The 17,645-nt window shown below is 39.9% G+C and overlaps 1 protein-coding gene across 3 annotated transcripts in view; it reads left to right on the top strand.

The window, feature by feature from the left end:
* The first annotated feature begins 13,163 nt into the window (after positions 1 to 13,163).
* Positions 13,164 to 17,645, top strand: part of LRRK2 (leucine rich repeat kinase 2) — a 144,177-nt gene continuing 139,695 nt past the window's right edge. For 2 of the 3 annotated variants that reach the window (XM_058743103.1, XM_058743106.1), the window contains exons 1-2: positions 13,164 to 13,456; positions 13,712 to 13,797. In XM_058743103.1, the coding sequence (XP_058599086.1) occupies positions 13,303 to 13,456; positions 13,712 to 13,797 (240 nt within the window). In that variant the 5' untranslated portion in view covers positions 13,164 to 13,302. The remainder of the gene's footprint in view (positions 13,457 to 13,711; positions 13,798 to 17,645) is intronic. The other variant, XM_058743104.1, reaches the window with a different exon arrangement.

Genomic DNA, 17,645 nt, shown 5'->3' with positions numbered 1-17,645 from the left:
TAGTTCTACATTTTCAAGGTGTGGTTTCTCTTTCTCTTTCCACTTCTGCTGTAGCAAGTGCTTTGGGCATTAAGATGTTAGCCTTTTAAAAAAATTTTACCCCTCTTTAGGGTCATTGTAGACAGTGTGTGTGTGTGTAGAATGCATAGCAATAAAAAAAAAAAAAAACCTGACTTGGTTTTTATAGCTAGTAGAAATACTGTTTCTCTTTCTTCTTCTCTATTTCGTACTCGTACCAGAGCTCTACTATAGAATATGGTGGTATGTGTGTTTTAGTATTATATCCCTTGTTACTTACTTTTTTAGTAGTCCTTTTTTAGCCTTGTGGCTAGAGATCTTGTTATAATATCCCTAAAGAATGTAATACATTTTGATGATAAAATCCCACTCTGGAGGCTTATATTAATTTATTATTATTATTGTTACTATTTTTATTGAGATTTATCTTTCAGTTCCAACATTGTATTTAAATGTCTTTTATCATTCTCTTCTATTCTTCACATCAGAAAAATAAAGGCCATAATTCATTGATGCCTTATCCAACTTTTTTTTAATGTTTATTTATTTTTGAGAGACAAAGACAGAACATGAGCAGGGGAGGGGCAGAGAGAGAGGGAGACACAGAATCCAAAGCAGGCTCCAGGCTCTGAGCTGTCAGCACAGACCCTGTTGCAGTGTTTGAACCCACAAATCGAAAGATCATGACATGAGCCGAAGTCAGATGCTTAACTGACTGAGCCACCCAGGTGCCCCTATCCAACTTACTTTTTAAGCAACATAATTTCCTTTTCACAAGATTCTTTAGTACCTTAATGTTATTTTCTATGGTAAATATGGCACAAGACTTTTCCATTAATCTCTGTCAATTGTTCAGCAATTGGATTGAGTCACAGAACTTTGTCAGTAAGAGAGATGCAGTTGGATATCCTTTCTAGTCTGTCCTATTCTATTATTCCTTCTGCAAACTTTTGATCTTGGCAATATTTGGAGCAGATGCTGCAAGGAATGGAGCTAATCTTACTTGCTCCTACCATCTTCCCAGTAGGTAGTGGGTGATCAGTGACACTTCCTGAATGAGAAAATAAAGTGATGAACTGATGTGGCTTTAAAATTTTTTTTAAACGTTTATTTTTGAGAAAGAGACAGTACGGGAGAGGCAGAGAGAGAGAGCGAGACACAGAATCTGAAACAGGGTCAAGTCTCTGAGCTGTTAGTACAGGGCCCGACTGGGGGCTCGAACCCACAAACTGTGAGACCATGGCCTGAGGTCAGACGTTTAACCAACTGAGCCACCCAGGTGCCCCTATAATGTGCCTTTTAGAGAAGATGGCTGCCTTGACTGTGATTACATCAGCCATTTTATTCTGTTTTCTACCAAATTTTTCCCTTTGCGATTCTTTTGCTTTTGCTTCCCTTTGCTAAACTGTTTTCTGTATCTTGTTGTGATACTTCCAGTTCTATTTACCCTAGTTTGGCTCTGGTTTTGGGTTTTCCCATCATTGAGCAGTATATGAAATTCAAGACAGAGGAAAGTCAAGATAGGAATAGTGTGGTTGGCCGTCCTCCCAGACACCTTCCTCAGAGCACATGGCAAACCTGATATTGTCCCATGTGATCCTGGACCTGATGGCACTGATACTTGCCCTCTATAGTCAACACGTTCTCATTGAACTTGTTCAAGGACAATTCACATCAATCAAACTCATCATTCCTTCCAAGGAGTATAAAACAAAAACTGATTTAGAGTAAGAAATACAATGGCTATGTGTGCCAGAATACACATATCATCCTGCATGGGGCATTTTCTTCCCTGCAATAATAACAACCACCATAACAATAACAAATTTTAATTAATTAATTAATTAATTTATAGAGTGAGAGCAGAGGAGAGAGGCCTGGGGAGAGAGAGAGAATCTTAAGCGGGCTCGATCCTGCTTGAGGGATCATGATCCAGGGATCTTAACCTGAGCTGAAATCAAGGGTGTAATTAATGCTCAAGTGATTGAGCCACCCAGGCACCTGAATAACAAAATTTTTTCAGAGAACTCTAGGAAGTCAGTGTAACCCTAGCTGCTTCATGAGCATGAAATCAGAAAAATGAGTAGGTGATTTAAATGTTTAGAAGCAATAGGCTACCTCCATAAGGTGTTTTCCCATTCAACGCAAATTCAAACTTTCTTTCTTCTAATCACCAGCTCTAGTCCCTCCCTGATCCTTCATACTCACAAGTGATCTCATTCACCTTCTACTTTTACAGTGGGAACTCTTATTTCCTATTACTCCACCTACAAACTTACCTGTCTCCACAGGTACCCCTTCCTCCTTCCTTTAGATTACTCTAAAATCTTCCTAAGGTCAATTCTAACCCTGTTATTTATACTCCAAGTTGCATGCCCATAGGGCCTCCACTTGGAGTTCGTTCAATAGATTATTCCCTCATCCCTTTGCTCTAACTTTCTATATCATAAGAAAATACAAAGTACCTTACTCTTTAAAAAAATGTTTTTTAAATTTTTATTTATTTTGAGAGAAGGAGAGAGAACAAGCAGGGGAGGGGCAGAGACAGAGGGGGACAGAGGATCTGAAGCAGGCTCTATGCTGACAGCAGAGAGCCCAATGAGGGGTTTGAACTCATGAGCCATGAGATCATGGCTTGAGCCGAATTCGGATGCTTAACCGACTGAGCCACCCAGGTGCCCCTGAAGTACCCTACTCTTGAGGCCACCCCAAAACCACCTCCAGGATATATGCTTTCTTGGCCAGAGTTGAATTTTGAGTTGAACTCATTGACTCTTGAGCCCTGTGGTCTGGCTTCAGCCCACACCACTCTCCTGGCATCGTTCTCAGAAGGGAACCACTGATCTCCCTGCCACGAATGCAGACACATGGTGGCACACATGTCCCTTGAGCTCATTGTCTCCCTGATCTCTCACTCCTCATTCTTCAGGCATGTTACTCCTAACTCTTTGGTTACTCCTTACCATCTTTTTTGGACTCCTCCTTTCTTGTCTTAAGTGCTCCTTTGCTACTATATAGCTTTTTCTTTTTTTTTTTCCTGGAAGATTTCATTTTTTTCTCCAAGTCATTTATTATTTTTAAGTTGGAAGGAAACCTATCTATGGCCCACTTTTTTCTCTTAGCTTCTGATCCATAGGTATAACCACTTACCATTTGTATGTTGCTACAGACACATAACAACTATGATTCTAAAACTGAACTTGCTCCCTGCCTCCTTTCCCCTCCGTGCTAAGCCTTGCTCCATTTCTGGTGGTTGTTGGCTTGACAAATAGCGCTGCCCTCACTTAAAAAAAATAATGTTTATTTTTGAGAGAGAGAAAGAGCACGAGCAGGGGAGGGACAGAAAGAGGGAGACACAGGATCCCAAGCAGCCTCCAGGCTCTGAGCTGTCTGCACAGAGCCCATCCTGGGGCTTGAACTCAGGAACCGTGAGATCATGACCTGAGCTGAAGTCGTATGCTACTGGCTGAGTCACCCAGGTGCCCCAACACTGTTCTCACTTAATTGGTAAAGTTTCATATTTCCTCCTTTGTACCTTTACAACAAATTAATAACCAAATTCAATCTATTCTGTGATGAAAACTTCTTTCAAATCCATTAAATCCAACCATCCATCCTTCATCAAATCCATCCTTACTGCCATGGCCTTATTCAGGCTACCATAATCTCTCTCCTGGATTCCTTCACAAGTCTTCAAACACAATCTTCTTTCTTCCAGTTTGATCCTTCAATCTCTTTTCCACCCTAAAACATTACCCTGCCATAGGGATCACTAGAAAACACAAATCTTTGTACATCACTATTTTAAGCAAAACTCTGCAGTACCCACTCTGTTGTTCTTAGGTTAAGTCCAAAGTCGCTGACTTACAAGGCCCTCCATGATGTGGTTTTGGCTCACCTTCCCAGATTTATCTCCCATCTCTCTTGCAATCATGCTGTGATTAAACTACTAGACCTGCCTTGAGGACTGGAAAGCTTTATTCTGCCAGCTACAGGGACTATTGTTAGCAGACAGCCCTCAGCTGTAGTCCCTTCTCAGAATTATCTTAGCTGAAGAGAATTCTCTTACACAAGGTCGGGACTCTCCACTACAAAAATTGCCTCTATCCAATGGCTGGTCCACATAGAGTAATAAAGACTTGGTCTCATTATCACAACTCAGAAAAACCCTGAGGGCCATCTCAGTTCCAGAGCTTTTGGGGGGTTTGTTTGGTCTTCTCTCATCTTACTTTTCTATCCAAAAAGTTTCTCTTTTTAATATATTCTTATAGTAACTTATACATCCCTCATTACAGTACTTGCTAGTCAGTACTGTAACATCCCTAGATTGTAAACTCTATGTTTAGTTTTAACTAAACAGTTATGTTATATGCCTAGCACATAACAGATACTCACTAAACAACTGTTGAAGTAATTTATTTATTCATATGTTCCTTCCTTTTTTCCTTTCTGCCTTCCTGCCTTCATCTTGGTAATAGCATAACTTCATCAGAGGGTCCAAAACTAATGGTCAAGACATGCTATCCAACAGGGCAGTCTGCTTTTGCTTCACTGTTTTGCCAGAGTTTATCCTAACAATGACTTCTCCTGGATGAGCACTAAAGTTTACCTATTTTGTTCTTCACCTATATTTCCCTAGTTGACCTCCAATACCAATCGGATAAATACATTTGTTCTTTAGATACGTTAATATATTTCATTAGGTAAATATGGTGTTGCTAATCTGGGTGAAGGTGTTTCTCTGAAATGATTTCCGTGTATTATTTTGGTCTTTTCTGCTTTTGTTGATTTTGTGCCTCATTTTTCCCCAAGTTCTTAAGGGAGTTGGGAGCTCCCCTCTCTGGTTCTCATGTTCTGGCTGCCAGTAACAACATACCCCTGGGGTGTAAGGGACTGTGTCAATATTTTTCTCTCTTGGTTCTTTTTCTAGCTCACAATAAAACAAATAAATTTTCCAACTGTTGGTGGCAACTTAGGTTGTTGTTGTTTTTTTTTTTTTGTAAGCAGGAGTTTTACTTGTAAATGGAAAGAAATGCTAATTTAGGGGGAAATGTTAACATTCCAATATAGACATAATCAGAGGCAAGAATTAGAGTCGTCTTACAGACATATGCAATGTGAAAAACAACACCTCAGTAATATCCAAATAATACCTGAAGACTAACACCACTTGTAAAACACTCATGCATTCCCATCTCTGTAATTGAGCTTTAGATTTCACCACTGTGCAGAACTGTTCTCCGGTGTTACCCAATTCAAAGGGAACTTTTAAGTCTTTCCTGCTCTTGACCTTACTGGTAAACACTTCCCCTTCCACATACTTTCCTCCATTCTCCCCTATTTTTCCTTTCACTCCCTCACTGTATACCTCCTGGGCCATTTGTTTCTCTTTCACTCCTCACATTCCAGGGTCCCCTCTCTTCCTCTGTTTACATGCATGGTGATTTTGTCAAGCCTCAAACATTTGCTAGGCAGTCTTGGTCCTTTCCTTTCTTCCGTTAGAATAATTACTGTGTTGTATTGCTTCACAATTGTCTGAAAATTGGTCTCACTAGACTATGAGCTACTATAGAGTACAGATTGTGTCTTTTGGGTCCCTAAGACACAATGCAGAGCTCAAACTCAGTAGGTATACAATATAGCAGTCCTCTCTTACCTGCGGGGGATATGTTCGAAGACTCACTGAATGGCTAAAACCGCAAATACTACTGAGCCCTCTATTCAGGCATACCTTGTTTTATTGTGCTTCACAGATTCTACATTTTTTTCCCCTTAATTAAGGTTTTTGGCTACCCTGCAAAGACAAGTCTATCAGCACCATTTCCCCAACAACATTTGTTCATTTCGTGTCTCTGTCACATTTGCGTAATTCTCCAACATTTCAAACTTTTTCATTATTATTATATTTGTTATGGTGATCTGTGATTATGACTTGATGAAAGCTCAGATGATGGTAAACCTACTTTAGCAATAGAGTATTTTTTAATTAAGTATGTGCATTTTTTTAGACATTATGCTATTGCACACTTAATAGGCTGTGGTATATGATAAACATAAGTTTTATATGCACTGGGAAACAAAAATATTAATTTGACTCACTTTATTGAAATATTCACTTTATTGTGATGGTCTGGAACTGAACCTGCAATACCTCTGAGGTAACATACCTATATAAAGTTTAATTCATAAATTAAGTACAGTAAGAAATTAGCATATTAACTATAAAAGTATAATTATAACAGCATACTGTAATAAAAGTTATGTGAATGTGGTCTCTCTCAAAATATCTTATTGTACTGTATTCAACTGTCTTCTTGTGCTAATGTGGAAGATAAAATGCCCCTGGGCTAGATGAAGTATAGTGAAAGACTCAGGCAGGCATTGTGATGTACCCTTAGGCTGCTTTTGACCTACCCACGGAGGATCCTCTACTTCCTGTGTGCAGTTGACCATAGGTAACTGAAGTTGCGGAAAGTGAAACTGCAGATTAAAGGGGCCTACTGTAGTTGTTGACTTACTGACTGAATATCCGGGACTATTCTTCTGTTTATGGTCCAAATTTGTCTTCTTACTAATCTCAAAAAACTACTGCAAACTAATTTGACAACAAAAATTTTTAAATAGTGTAGAAAGATGTATGCTCCTTACAACAGATTTAAATAAAATCATCCACTTAGGGAGCACCTGAGTGGCCCAGTTGGTTAAGTGTCTGATTCTTGATCTCAGCTCAGGTCTTGATCTCAGGGTTGTGAGTTCGAAGCCCCACGGTGGGCTCAGTGCTGATCATGCAGTCTACTTAAAAAAAAAAAAAAAAAAAAAATCATCCACTTAGGATAGTCATCTAAATTTTCCATAAAGTAGTATTAGTGGTGGAAGATAAGATTAATACATATCTCTTCATTTGGAACACAAGTATGTATGTGCCTTTATATTATAACTATCTTTGTTAGGGATATGAAACTATGTTCTTTTTTTGTTTGTTTGTTTTAATGTTTGTTTTTGAGGGGGGGCGGGGAAGGGTGGAGAGAGAAGGAGACACAGAATCCCAAGCAGGCTCCAGGCTCTGAGCTGTCAGCACAGAGCCCAATGCATGGCTTGAACCCATGAACCGTGAAATCATTACCTGAGCTGAAGTCTGACACTCAACCAACTGAGCCACCCAGGTGCCCCATGAAACTATTTTCTAAAGATACCATTTATTTATCAGGTGGTAAAAACAATGTTTCTCCTAAAATGAAATTTTTAGTAGCTTTTTTTTCTAATAAAAGAATGTAATAATAAATATTAATCATTTCATTATTTTTATTCTTAACATTATTTTACCAGCAGAGGTTAAGTACCGTGATCAAAAATTTATTTTATTTAATCCCCCAAATATTTTTAATTACTTATAAGGTGCCCAGCATCATATGACAATGATCTATTGTGGGTGAAATAGATATTGGATTAATTTTTTATGCTTTTGTTTTTGTTTTTCTATGACACTCTTAATATATATATGCACTTCTAAAAGTTTTAAACAAGGATATGATAACAGCATATAAATTTGGAAGGCTGCTTTCCTGAGCAAACCAAGCATGAAGACTACAGATACTCTGCTGTTATAATCTCAGAGTATATCAGAGTTGACTTTAATGAGAGATTATTTCAACTGATAGGAAAATATCACATCATGAGCGCAGTGGTGATTTTTATCTGTAGTTCAGAAACCAGAAAAGAAAGTTGCTTTCTGTATAAATAAGGCACAGATGATAAAGGGTAAGTGCGGGTTCAGTGATTAGATAGCCTGTCTCTGGCTTAATGAAACTTACCTAAAAAAAACCCAAAAAACAAAGTGATGGAAAAAGTCTGGACTGAGAGTCTAAGAACTCAATGTGATGCAGTTCAGCTCTGCCTTCTAGTGATGACTCTGGGAAGATCATTTTACTCCTCTGGTCTGCCATTGCCATTCATTCACTTATTCCACCAAGTACCGGAAACTCATGGAAGGGTTGTTCTGTTCCAGAGACTCTTTTGTCAGGGTGTGGGTATAGAATGAAATCCAAGATGTTCTGTGGAATATACGACATCCGTGAAATATTTCTGAGAATTAGACTACATTACTTGGGTTATCATCTGTGGGCTATGTAGACTTTTGAATTATAACACATATCCAATGAGTCCACTGGACTTCGGTAAGTCATATTCTCCAAATAAGTTTTCTACTTTTAAGGTAAAAAATTGTATTTTGTAAATTACTTTGCCTTCTTTCTTTCTTTTTTTTTTTTTAACGTTTTATTTATTTTTGAGACAGAGAGAGACAGAGCATGAACGGGGGAGGGGCAGAGAGAGAGGGAGACACAGAACCGGAAGCAGGCTCCAGGCTCTGAGCCATCAGCCCAGAGCCCGACACGGGGCTCGAACCCACGGACCGCGAGATCGTGACCCGAGCCGAAGTTGGATGCCCAACCGACTGAGCCACCCAGGCACCCCTTATTTCTTGTTATAATACACGTTTACTGTGGAGAACTTGAAAAACAGAAAAAGTATAAATACCATAAAAATCACTTGTAATTCTATCATCTAACAAGAACCGCTGTTACACATGAGTTTATCTTATCTACTTTCAGCAGTTTCATTAGGCAGGTACATTTTTATTATTTGTTAGCAAAATTTGGATCAAAATTCTAGAAATTTATGTCATACTTTTATGTTATGAATAATTTATTATGTCCTTATGTACAAGCTCACAAATTTCAAAGACTTATTGGTTAATTTGGTGAGTAAAAAGAATTAATCTGTTGCTTTATTATTTTGAGCACCAGGGAAGTTGCACATACATCTGATTGTTTTTATTATGAAATAAGTTAGAAATATAGAGTATAGATAATAATATAATGAACATTCATGTACCCAATAATAAGCTTAAGAGAAAAAAGTTACAGACATACTTGTAGCTTCCAATTCTTCTTGGATGTGTTTCTACTTTCCTTTCCCCAGAGATAACCACTAGCTAGAATTTATTATTCCCATGTATAATTTTTGTACTGTTATTACATATGTATATATCCCTAAAGTAGATGCAACTTTGCATGTTTTATAACATTAGAGTATTGATATCATAGTAGAATATGTATCCTACTGTAACTTTTATAAAAGCCTAGTATTATACTTTCTGCTATTTAGTCATATTGATACATGGACCTCTACTTCAATAATTTTCACAGGTTTATATAAGTCCGTTATATAAATATATGCAATGTAAGTGTTGATGGGACATTCAAGTGGTTTTCATTTTCATTATAAGCAAAAAATGTTGCACTGAACATTTTTTTAGTCTTTTAAATTTTTTTTTTTAATGTTTATTTATTTCTGAGAAAGAAAGAAATAGAGACAGAGAGAAAGAGAGAGTAAGAAAGGGAGGGGCAGAGAGAGAGTGAGACACAGAATCTGAAGCTAGCTCCAGGTTCAGAGCTGTCAACACAGAGCCTAATGTGGGACTTGAACTCACGGACAGCAAGATCATGCCCTTAGCTGAAGTCAGATGCTCAGCTGACTGAGCCACCCAGGCACTGTTGCATTAAACATTTTTATACAACTTCCCTTGCACATATGTGAGTGTCCCCATGGGATAACTGTGGAGAGAAAGTGCTGGGTCATAGGATGCACACATCTTCAGCTTTACTAGATACTGTCATATTGGTTTCCAAAGTGATTGTCCTGATTTACACCCCTACCAGTTCTGTGTAAGTAGTTTGGTTGCTCCATATCCCACCCAATCATTGGCACTTTTTTTCCTCTGGAAAATTAACAAAAGGCAGTGGAGGTCCTGACTCAACGTTTAATTGAGCTATTCTCTCACTTTGTCCTTCTTCAAAAGTGTCTTGGATATTCTAGGTCCTTCATTCTTGTTTAAATCTATAACATTTTTTTTTTTGCTGCGATTTTCATTAGACTTGCATTGTTTTTATTACCTTGTGGAGAACTACCACCCTTTTGATATTTAATCTTCTCATTAATTGACATGGTCCATCCATTTATTTATCCCTTGTTAATGCCTTTTAACATAGTTTAATAATTTCTTCATAAGGATTTATTTATTATTATTATTTTATGTTTATTTATTCTTGAGAGAGGAGAACACACGCGCTAGTCGGGGAGGGGCAGAGAGAGAGAGAAAGGGAGACACAGAATCCAAAGCAGGCTCCAGGCTCTGAGCTGTCAGCACAGAGCCCGATGCGGGGCTCAAACCCAGGAGCTGTGAGATCAAGACCCAAGCCGAAGTCAGAAGCTCAACGGACTGAGCCAGCCAGGCGCCCCTCTTCATAAGTGATTTAAAAAATGTTACAGCTATTCTCAAGTTCTCTTACTTTCTCACTATTGCTATTGTACACACATACACAGAGAATTACATTGTATCATTGTATGTTACTAATGTTGAGGAATACAATTTTTTGTATAGTTATGAACATAATTTTCTTATTGTCCATTCATAGTGAATGTCCTGTTCAGATCTTTAACCCATTTTTTTCCTGGGATATCTGTGGAGTGCCTTTCCTCCTCCCACTGCCACCCCCTCCCCCAGTGATTTGTAAGAACTTTTAAAAGATTAAGTCTAATTGGTTTTTTTTTCATATGTATTGTCCCCTTTTTTAAGTTTATCCTTTGCTTTTTACTCCTATTTTTTTTCCTTGACAGTAGAAAATTTAAGTTCTTAAGGAGTCACATATACTAATCGTCTGTGCTTTTTTTCTTAGCTTTTATTGTTTCCCCATAAAATTTTGATTAAATAACTATTATCTATATTTTCTCTTTAAAATAATTTTCATTTAACATTTTTATCCACGTGGAATTTGTTTTAGTGTTTGCTGTAATTAGCCATGTATTTTATTTTTTTTCTTCCCAGGAAGTTAGCCAAATATTCCAGCACCATTTTATTCTCCACTGAACACCACCCCTATAAGAATTTTTGCCTGTAGCCTTCCTTTTCAGTCCTATTAACTATCTGCAGAGTTAATGTGTCTTGGGATTTTAGTTAATCAATTTAACATTTTTGAAAGCTAAGCAGATACTTTACCTGACCACTGCAGTAGTTTGACAGAATGCTTGCAGCAGAATATTTATGTTTCTGTATTACCTCTTCGACAATCTGGGTAACACACAGTATTCAATAGTCAAGAGGTGGATGAAAGAATTGCAGACAAGAGGAGACACTTTTTTATTTAGATTTATTTTTCTTTGGAAGGGAGGTAGTTTTTGATTTTTTGCAAGAAAATATCCAGCAGACTGGGGAGGAGAAACAGAATCAGAGGAAAGGGGAGGAAGGCATGGAAGGGAGAATTTTTAGGAATGTTTGGAGATATTGATTGGTTAGTCAGAAGTTGAAACAAGTTCAGAAACCAATTAGAAAAGGATATAATGCAGGTAAGATAAAGATAACAATGTTGAGAGTTTTTTGTTTTGTTTTCATTGTGGAAAATTTATACAGAGTAAATAGTGCCATAGACCACATGAACCCATCACCTATGTTCAACAACTATCAATTCAAAAGCTAGTATTATTTCATCTCTGCCTCCATCTATATCACCCCTTTCTTCACTCCTGGATTACTCTGAAGCAAATCCTAGAGGTTCTCTCATTTGAACTGAAATTTTAGCATGTGTCTGTGAAAGATATAAAAGTTTTTATGACAACATACATATTCACAATATTGAGATTGAATTAGAATTTGCAAATTTACTAACATATTAGGAAACCTAGCTCATTTTGATTAAAGGGGTAGCGTGTAAAGAACCTTCAGCTTGGCATTAAGAGAACTACCTGGGTCAAGGCTCTCAGCTTCCTATCCGTGAGTGCGACTCTTACAATAGTCTTATCTTACCAACTCTAAATCTCAATGTCCTCATTAGTACAAGAAGGATAAGTAGTCCTCTTATCCATTTCAGAATTGTCATCAGGATAAGGCAACTAAAGCAAAAGCAAACCGTCTAAAGCTGCAGAGCTAACTTCTGTATATGACCCCCAGGACAGATCATCTGAAGGCAGCAGTTCATCTTTGTCCAGCCTTGTCGACACCGGCTCTTGCTTTCTTGCTTAGGTTTCTCTTCCTGAAAAACACTTTACTTTGGTACTTTTTATTTTTTTCTTTTTCTACTTTAGGGTTACAGACACTACTAAGTTTTTTTCAGTACCAACGGAACAATGTATAGGATTGTATGTTTCACCCTTTCTGGTTTTCTGTTTTTATTTTCATTTCCCCAGTGTTTCTCTTTAGTTTTAATAGTGCTGAGGACTGATTACTTTGGAGTGCCTTGATTACGAAGACCCTACAGAGTGGGAACTGAAATTTTCCTGAAAAGTTAAGTTTAGTGGACTTACTTAAGCCAACAGAGCTTACTTACTAAGCCAACAGAGCTTAGATAAGTGTGTGTGTGTGATTATTTCCTTCCCTACAAAAAGCCACAACAACCATAGAAAAAAGTCTTCAGTTGGGCTCATTTTGATTGCAAAAATCTCTCTCCATCCCTGGGAGGGGGGGACGTAGAGAATTACTCATCTCCCTATAGGGGGAACTCTAAAGAACATGTTTTCCTAAAAGGGGCCAACTGGGCGGTGTCCTCCTTTCCCAACGCCCAGATTTCTATTCTTAGATCTGAGATAGGCGGAGGCTTTCATTTTCCTTTTTTCTAGTTTCCAGACCCTCCGAGGGGCAGAAGGAGCTCAGGCGGTCGGGGCGGGGCGGGTCGCCCGCCGGGCTGCAGACCGCGCGCCTCCTCCCGCCGAGGCTGCGGGGCTCCGGGCCTGGGATCCCGCCGAGCGCGCTGAGTCAGTTTCTTCCTCTGCGACTCCTGGCTGCGCCGCCACGGCGAGCGGGATCCGGTCCCGGGAGGCGGCGCCCTCCGGGGGTCGGGGGTCGGGTCTCGGGTCTCGGCCCGCGCGGGGGCCGGGGCCGCGGTCCCCCGGCGGGGGGCCCCGCTCAGGCAGCGACCCGCACGCCCGCCGCGGTTCTGCCGGGCGCCGTACCCCGGCCGAGCCTCGCGCAGGCCCCTGAGCTCGTGTTTGGGGCCTGGGTGGGGGAGGAGGAAGCCGAGGAGGAGGGCTGCAGAGAGGGAGGGCAGAGCTGGGCGGGGAGCCGCCGCCTTCCTCATAAACAGGCGGGCGCGGGTGCGGATGGGGCCGGCGGGGAGCGCTGGCTGCGGGCCGTGAACTGCGCTCGTCCCCGAGAGCCGCCGCGGCGCCCCTGCGCCTTGCCCGGGCCGCCGGCCTTCGTGCGGGAGGGGCGGTCGGCTTGGAGCAGGGTGCATCATGGCCAGTGGTAGCTGTCAGGGGTGCGAGGAGGAGGACGAGGAAACTCTGAAGAAGTTGATAGTCAGGCTGAACAATGTCCAGGAAGGAAAACAGATAGAGACCCTGGTCCAAATTCTGGAGGATTTGCTGGTGTTCACGTACGCGGACCACGGTAATCATCTGCAAGCAAACTGTTTGCTTCCCCCCATCCCCCACCCCCGCGCTGCCTCTTTTGCAAACTTTCTCTCTCTCACTTTGGAGCTGCACAGACCTGGACTCTTGAGAAGCCACAAACGCTCTCTACTCCTTAGGGCAAGAAAGGAACTGAGAATACCAGGAAGGTCTTGCGCCCACTTTTGTTTCCGACCCAAAAGGGGGTGCGTGAATCCTCACTTTGCTTCTTTTCCCTTACCCACTTCTTTTCCAGCCTCCAAGTTATTTCACGGCAAAAATGTCCACGTGCCTGTGTTGATCGTCTTGGACTTGTATATGAGAGTCGCTAGTGTGCAGCAGGTAAAGGAATTGTTTTCATGTTGCCCATTCCCCCTTCTCTTTGGAAATAGATGTTTTTCTGTCAATATTATGTACCCAGAAGTGCTGGGTTATTTCTGACATTTGGCTTGACAGACCACTGACTGTGACTTTAAGAAGGAAGGGTTGTCAAATCATTATCAAATGTTAATGGTGCGAAAGGGCCCACTGAATGCCTCCTAATGGTTTTGTAGAGATGAATTTATACCACAGACCTACAGAATATGGTTGGTGGTGGGCAGGAAATACTAATGGGTTGAGATTTAGTTCTGTTATTGGCTGGATGAGTTCATCAGCCTTTAATCAAATTATTCTAAGAATCTTTACCAATGGACAGCATGTCTTAGAGATGACACAAGAGTGAATAGTTTGGGAAAGGAGAGTAAGTAACAGTAAGAAAGTTTAGTAATAGTTAAATTAATAAAAAGACGTAACTGGCAAATTTGCTGAATACCTCAAATATGTTAAAAAAAGGGGGTCCTGAGGTGATAGTTAAGGATGATTTACAGTCAAAACAAATTATTGCTTAATGTATTAACTTCCTTTGTAGATTTTGAGATTTAGAGAACTGAAAGCAGCTTTGTCATTTGCATGCTGCTGGGTGCTAGAGGGAAAGAGATTTGAACTTTGAATTCTGTGAAGGTGTAGTCAGAAAGCCAGTGTTTTTTAATACTGAAGAGGTTAAACAGAAGTAAGAAATTATCTGGAGATCTCCAAATCTGTGTCTATCTACCTTCACCTTTTATGTTCATCTCTGTATCCAGCTATGTCTGGTTTGGATGAACCATACACCTACCTTCCTTTATCTTTATTTTTAAAAATATTTTTTAATGTTTATTATTTTGAAAGAGAGAAAGCGAGAAAGAGCATGAGGGGTAAAAAGAGAGGGAGACACAGAATCCGAAGCAGGTCCAGGCTCTGAGCTGTCACTGAGCCTGATGCGACGCCTGAACCCACAGACCCCAGGATCATGACCTGAGCTCAAGTCGACTGCTTAACCCAGACGCCCCATTCTGTGAGGATATTTCTACCTGGGATAAATGGTTATTTTAATTTTTCTTCAACTGAAATATTTCCCATCTGACTATTGATTTTCAGTTGTTAGCAGACAAAATCATGGAAAGATGGAGGCATGATAAAGACATTGTTCCATTTGGCACCCAGTGTCTGAATTTTGCCCATGAAATATGAGTCACATTGCTCTCCACCCACATCATCCCTTCTTACTTGCCTCTGCTTTGGTGTTCAAAAGTGCCTTGTCTGGCAGCCTGTCTTCCTTGGATTCCATGCTCGATAGAGAGAGTCCCCTTGTTGGGTGAAATTCAGAATCCTTAGGGCCCTGGGAGGGCTTGGTCTGCAGGGTGCAGAGGAGACAGTGCTAAACTTGAGAATCCAGGGGAAGCTGGAACATACGCACCATTTCATTCTTTGTTTTAGAAGCTGCCCAAGCCTGGACATGTTTGTCTGGAGTAGTTATGAATGTCACTTGATATCCTTGTCCAGTGGGTACCAGAGACAAAGGATGCAAGGAAATAAGGAATTGTCTTTTGATTTGGTATTTAATGGAATGAAATTATTAGTTTTAGCGCCATACGTGTATCAGTCTGCAAAATGCGTTATGTATTTGACATCATTTGATTCTCACTGGAATCTCCGTGTCCTTTCAGAAATCTCACTGGCCACTCTTACCTCAGAGTTAAGTAGCTCATTTAGGATCACAAAGCTAAAGACAGAGCCAGGACTCAAGTCTTCATATATTTTCAGATTCACTTTCCACCTTGTAGTCCACTAGCTGCTGAATTCACAAGCTTTTTGTGCAAGTAAGAAACACAGTGGTTTGTTGCCAATACCCTGGCCAAGCCAGGCACTATTACATTATCAATTTTAATTATCATGGGTCTTATGAAAAAGATGTAGAAACAGGTCTTTCTACTGATATTTAAACATTTTTTATGTTTATTTATTTTTGAGAGAGAGAGAGAGAGAGAGAGAGAGCAAGCAGGGGAGGGGCAGAGAGAGGGACACACACACACAGAATCTGAAGCAGGCTGAGTTGTCAGCACAGAGCCTGACATAAGGCTTGAACTCACAGACCCTGAGATCATGACTTCTCACCTGCGTGAGATTGGACGCTTAACTGACTGAGCCACCCAGGCGCCCCTCTCTACTGATATTTTAATACCCCACTTAAAAGGAAGTGGGTTTTTTTTTTGTTTCAAATTTCTTCATATTTGTGGCATAATTAGTACAGATATTCTTTAATGCTTTCTACGTTGAATTAGTTGGAAGTGCGGAATTAAAACTTACTGAATGATGAATTTAAGAAGGTAAGGTGAATTCAAAAGTAAATATTAAAGTTTGTTTCCAGGGGCACCTGGGTGACTCAGTTGATTAAGTGTCTGACTTTGGTTCAGGTCATGATCTCATAGCTCGAGAGTTCAAGCCCTGCATTGGGCTCTGTGCTGACAGCTTGGAGCCTGGAGCCTGCTTCAGATTCTGTGTCTCCCCCTCTCTCTCTGCCCCTCCTCCACATAGGCTCTGTCTGTCTCTCAAACATAAGTACATATTAAAAAAATTTTTAAAAAAAGTTTGTTTCCAGAGTTCATTTAACATGATATTCCAGATTCCAAATTTGCATTTTCAAGGTCTTTTTTTATATTTTATTAATGCCCCTTAATAAATGACAGTCTTTAGGGAATTAGTAGTTAGGCTAGCTGTCTTGTATTTTCCTTTTTCTGACAGGCATCTCATCATTTCTCTGTGCTCCTTAATTTTACGTTACTTGTATTTATCCACACAGTTTCAACGTTTGAAGTAAGGGAGCAAAATAAATGAGAGTGACTAAAATTGTCTTTAACCCCTAGACTCTTTGCCATTGTGCATTAATTAGATGCTGGAATTTACGGAATAATTACAATAAGTGAAACTACCAATTTAATTGTATTATAACTGCATGGGATAGGAACCTTCTCTCTGGAAGATAAGCTTTTAATTGAGTAGGTTAATGGGTCACCTGTTACCTCTGCTCTGCTGCCAGTGATTCTCTTTAATCCTAGAGGTTCAGTTGCCTCAGTCTTTTTGCAAAGCAATTACTGATGCTCCTTATTCACCAGCCAAAACAAAACAGGTTTTCTCCTTGAGCCAGTCATGCAGGTACAGAAGTGAGTAGTGCATTCTATGTGATTTGTGATTTATTTTCCACTGGAAGCTGTTCCGAATGTTATTTTCTTAAATACTTGGGAAAAATTCTCAGTGTGTTTTACGCAAGCACAAAAATAGCCAGTTTCTATGACAGCTGGATTGTCAATGTCTCTTCAGCTTACATGGAGGAGGATGTCCTACTTAAATATAGGTAAAAATAGCTGTCAGAAATTGCTGCCTTTTCAAGCAATTTGACATTATGTAAAAGGATGTAATGACAGAGTAAAGCAATTCATGCTTAATTCAGAAAACATTAAGAAATAATGTTGTAAAGAGATCTTGTGGAATCATTTTTATTTTAGGAAATATACCTTGTTTATTCCTGTAAACAACAAACTTGTGCCATTATCCCTCATTGGATGCACAGAAATTCTCATGCTGTTATTGAGCTCTGCATCACTTGGGTTCATTTATGCATCCGGTTTTGTCTAGCAAGAGCCCTCCCACAGCCCTATCTTTACCATTCAGCACCTTACTCTCCCTACAGCTTATCAGTTTCAGAGGCTTCCATTTCCCTTTTTGAATGCCCAGGTTTCTAATTCCTTTGAAATCTGGCTCAAGTCCTACCTTTCCTATTTTGTATCGTTCTCTGGGTAATTCTGACCAACAGTGAATCCCACTGTCAGGAT

This window comes from Neofelis nebulosa, chromosome 8 (genome assembly GCF_028018385.1).
Source record: "Neofelis nebulosa isolate mNeoNeb1 chromosome 8, mNeoNeb1.pri, whole genome shotgun sequence".
Classification (NCBI taxonomy): domain Eukaryota; kingdom Metazoa; phylum Chordata; class Mammalia; order Carnivora; family Felidae; genus Neofelis; species Neofelis nebulosa.
This window is presented reverse-complemented; position numbering and strand designations above follow the sequence as displayed.